Genomic DNA, 4,489 nt, shown 5'->3' with positions numbered 1-4,489 from the left:
TAATTTGCGTTTGCTTTGGCCGGCCTCTGCCAATCACAGGGCTGGCTGGTATGACATCATAGGTTCTGTGGCGGGAAATGAGCTAGTGGGTCGTATGGCCATTTGCTTTTTTCCTAACTATATCGCTTATTCGAACGAAGTTTACGTTAAAAGTGGTGTCAGTTTGATTGCAAGGAGGCCATCTTTTTAATGAACCAAACTCGTGTTTTGTCTTCATGGCACCTTCAAGGTTAATAAAGCGAAGGCCTTTTTGGATCTTCTCCCTGTTTTACAGGCTGCTGCTGCTGCTGCTGCTGAAGTCTTTCCGAGGATGCATCTTAGGCCAGCCAAACCTGGTCTCTGCGTATCACGCCCACCAAACCGAACAGGCGATATGTGAGGGATTGGTGTGGAAGCCCAGTGAAGATACACATGATAACGCTAGCCTCTTACTCACCGGCTCCTAGGCAGTTTCCAGGGTGTCTACTGGCGGCGCAGTGGCGGGAAAGAACCAGGTCACGCCTGTGTTACACGCTTACTGCGCGTTAGAGCTGAAGCCGTCTTCTCCACGGAGATTGAGGCGTTTGAAGTTCCTCGTATTCCTCGACGCAGACGCCAATGCTCGCCGTTTAAAAAAATCAGCAAGTACGCCACGCGCAATACTACTATGACTGTAAATCTCTTTAGAATAGATCATGGCAGCATCGCCAACGACCGTCATAGGCCTGCTGCGGCCCGACGTTGTCTTTAATGATCTCAAGTCAATCCCCCTTGACTGCTGTCATCGTTATGTCATGTGCGTCCCGAGCGCACAAATTGCTTCTTCCTTGCTCCGCACTCCACGTTTCGTAAAACGTAGACCTCTATGGTAGCTTCTCTTTCCTCTTGACGCTCGAGTCTCGTCCATGGGTGTGGACAGTTCCCACACTTAAAAAGTACCAAACGCAAGTTCATTTCAATCCGGTTGAACTACGATAAGAGCTTCGTGTTTGGTCGATTACAACTTGTGAGTGGGCGCTGTCATTTTTTATTTAGTGACAACTCCGAATTTTGTTGCCGTCAGTTCACCATTCTGTGTACCATCCGTGGATAATTTTGTGCGCCGTGAACGCCGGAACGTATGCCTACAAAGTTATACGACGCGTTCTCGAAGAAATTATGGGAGTTTTTCTTTTCTTGTCTTCTTTCCTTCGTTTTTCGTTTTTGTGTTCGTCGTATTCTGCTAACGCGAGGGAAGAGGTGTCTCCGCACTTTCACCCTTCTTTTTAATAACTGGTGCTAAACAAAAGCTTTGCATGCAAAAGCAGGAAAAGAGAAAGACCGGTCCAGGGACTATCCCGAGGACTGATTGAACGAAGACTGAGTGAGCCACACTTTTTATGTTTTGGAAACGTTTATAGAATATAAGTGCCATTTATCATCAGTTATTTCAGTTCATATTGCACATTCTGTTCGTGTTTATTCTCAGGCCTGTTCTTTGAGCTTTCCACATTCAAGCTAAATGTACCGGTTATCATGAACCAACTCGCCCTAAGCTGAGCTATTATACAGTTCATTGCAGTTTTGATCTCTACTTTGACGAAAGCTTGGAGGCGCCGTAGCCAGCACCGGCTGCAAACGCTGTGGCGAGAACCGACAGCAGGCTAGTCTGGGCATCAGGACTGAGGCGAGAGATGTCTACTTCCATGCTCATCAGCAAGTCCTTGAGCCACTTCTGGCAGTTGTTTGAAAGGGGGTCGTAGGGGCCATACTTCATCATATTTTTAACCGTCTCCTTCACGAATTCCTTGGGGAAGTTGTACTCCCCGAGGTATTTCTGAAACGAAACAAAATAATGCGATTGATTCAAGGCAGACTACGCGCAAGTGCGTATGATATTGATGTTGGGAGCCTCGGCAGTAAACCAATGAGAAATTCTCGGAAGCTGAGCTGTGCGGTGAGAAGATCGGCTACTGGTGTCATGGTTTCTTTTACAGCCAGAAAGTAATTTCATTGAATGTAGACGTAACACTGATGTTATCGCCCTGTATAATCTTGACGCTATTTGTGCATTTCTGCTTTTAAAAGGGCACCTTTCTGGAGATTTCAGTTAAGCAAAGCAGATTAGCTGAAGGGGCGAGTTGTGCTTGCGTGGCCGGGAATAGCGCGAAACGATAGGGACGAGAGAATGCCAAAGTAAAGAAAAAAACAAAAATTAGACCATGGAAAGGATGATTCCTTGACGCGGAGTGGTCAAGCCATGTGCACCTCGGCATGCTTTGTATGTACGAGAAACCGATAATAGGCCAGGATAAGTACTGGTTCTTAATGTCTAAATTTGGGCGCAACCAATTATAAAAATGTATTCACCACGGTTATGTAAGGCACACCAGATGAGAAAAATTGATTGCTGAGAATTGAATAAACTGATTTCCCTGTAGTATCCCCGCTTAATATTAATCTCCAATCTGGAGGTTAAAAGCCTCTCTGACAAATCGGACTGGCATTACCGCCGTACAGGTTAAACCAGTGGCCACCACGATTATGTAACAGACCTTGGCCCGAAATAACTTTTACTCGGTCTGAATATACAGGGCGAACGCTGCCTTTTTGGCTTTCGTGCAACTAATAGTGTACCACATAGCTCTTTCGCGATCAGACAATCAGCACCCTTTGTAAAATGACCAGTCGTGTACCGTCACTATTACTAACTACCGTAAGGGGGACGACCTCAGTTGGTTGCGCCATATTAAGTCAAAACAAGTACTGAACACAAGTTTATTGCCGTTTCCCAGTTTTTTGAAGCGACCTGTTCTTTTCCTGACTGACGGTGACCGTCTACACCAATAGGCATTGCTAGAATGATGCCAATTTTCTTTGACGATAAGGATGACCATTACGTCAAGCGCTTAAAAAGCGCTTCCTGTGGTCAAAAAGAAATCTGCATTAATCGCGTTATGAAGCTAATGCATATCCAAGTGCGCCATTCCGACTAGGTCAAAGCTGTCTCTATTTTTAACTTTGACTTTGAGATGGTTGCATGGGAGAGGGCATCGTGTCTTAACCGTGTTTGTCTTAAAAAGGTGGCCTTGATTTTTCCTGTTCACGCACAAAATTTTACTTTCTTGTGGCCGTCATAATTTCTAAGGGTTGAATATAAGGTGGAGGAAGGTAAGGCGTTGCGTAATCGATTCACAATAGGGGATTGTAAAAAGGTACGATGGGGAAAAACATGCATATTTGGAGGGATGCAACAATTATCGTCTGAACCAGCGTGCTAATTCATCAAATAGAAAATATATCACTTGTTCTTCACCATCTCAGAGCGAACGGTTACCAGTAACTGCTGGTTTAGAGTGATGTAAGACACATTCACAAAATGCACAGTAGAAGTACAATGGGACGAGAAGTTTCACGAGAAGTTCTCACCACTGCCACAGCCACTGGGTAGATTATTTATCGCCTAGCACAGCTGCTGTCGCCGAAAAATGGCTGGGACACACCGTGAAGGAAGGGCTCACCCACTCAACTGTTATTTTTAGAAAAACCTACGCAGGCATTCTGGAAAATCTACTTAAGGAAGGTCGTAAAAACTGCGGGATGTGACCGTATTCTCTCCAAGTTTGATTTGGCTCTTGCTCAGAACCTTTTATCCTGCACCACATGATGCCAACACCAGCACACATACAACGTTGTTTTTGTATATCAACTTTTCCACAAGATCGTGTTGACTGAGTTCTTTCATTGAATTAGCGAATTAGGTCTCGCTTACCTTCTTTGGATATCCTTTGCGAAATTCGTCCTTCCCTTTAGACTCACATCTTCCCGTCAGCTCTCCCGCCAATTCGACAGCATCGCACACGAGCACCTCATCTTCATACTCGAACATCACCATCCAGTGGTGCGCAGAAGCGGAGCTAGACGAACATGACTTGCCCAAGAATTTAGATGAAGCCAAAGAACCTCCCTACGCACAGCAACGCACAGTAACGCACAGTACGCACAGCAACGGTCCGGACCAGAGGGACCTGGAATAAATTATCTATTAGCGACCATTGAAGGAGTATGTATTAAGGACTGCTGTGGAGTTAATTAGGAGCAATTATTGACGTAAATTCTCTGTCACTTGTTCGAGTAATCTTGAGGTGCCAGCAACTAACTTGACCACTTTTGGGTCCAAATGTTTAGGAAGAGCTCAATAAACAGTATTAACCCTTTTTATAGAGTTGGTAATAAAATCCAAAACACGACTTTACTTCGCCTCTATGGTCCTGCAGAGACGGTATCGCTAACTTCAACAACTTGTACCCAGTGGTTTGCCTTGCTCGCCCATTCCCCAACACTATATTTATTTTCCGGACTAATTGAGTTTTAGAACTTGCATGAAAAATGCTTAGACGCCTTAAGGAATGGCAAACTTCATTGGGGTGAAGTCAATACAATTTTGTAAAGCACGTATAACCCTGCAAATTTGGAAATTAAGATATTCAGTAAAGCTTTGATTTTTACGGGGAAAGCTTCGGATGTAGTT

The 4,489-nt window shown here is 44.7% G+C and overlaps 1 protein-coding gene across 1 annotated transcript; it reads right to left on the bottom strand.

Annotated features, from left to right (window-relative positions):
• Nucleotides 1-1,415: 1,415 nt before the first annotated feature.
• Nucleotides 1,416-3,921, bottom strand: LOC144139466 (uncharacterized). The gene is made up of 2 exons (XM_077671801.1): nt 3,731-3,921; nt 1,416-1,795 (listed from the first exon to the last, which is right to left on the bottom strand). Exons 1-2 carry the CDS (start codon nt 3,851-3,853, stop codon nt 1,550-1,552), a joined length of 369 nt encoding a protein of 122 aa, XP_077527927.1. The 5' UTR covers nt 3,854-3,921; the 3' UTR covers nt 1,416-1,549.
• Between the last annotated feature and the right edge of the window lie 568 nt (nt 3,922-4,489).

Source organism: Haemaphysalis longicornis, unplaced genomic scaffold (genome assembly GCF_048455015.1).
Source record: "Haemaphysalis longicornis isolate Haplotype H1 unplaced genomic scaffold, Haemaphysalis longicornis Haplotype H1 scaffold_5, whole genome shotgun sequence".
NCBI classification, from domain to species: Eukaryota; Metazoa; Arthropoda; class Arachnida; order Ixodida; family Ixodidae; genus Haemaphysalis; species Haemaphysalis longicornis.
This window is presented reverse-complemented; position numbering and strand designations above follow the sequence as displayed.

What these genes read in the sequence shown, in the direction of transcription:
- LOC144139466 (XM_077671801.1), bottom strand. Translation starts at nt 3,853, where the DNA reads ATGGTGATGTTCGAGTATGAAGATGAGGTGCTCGTGTGCGATGCTGTC. An exon ending in GCAAAGGATATCCAAAGAAG is followed by an intron (nt 1,796 to 3,730) that starts GTAAGCGAGACC and finishes GTTTCGTTTCAG; the next exon opens with AAATACCTCGGGGAGTACAA.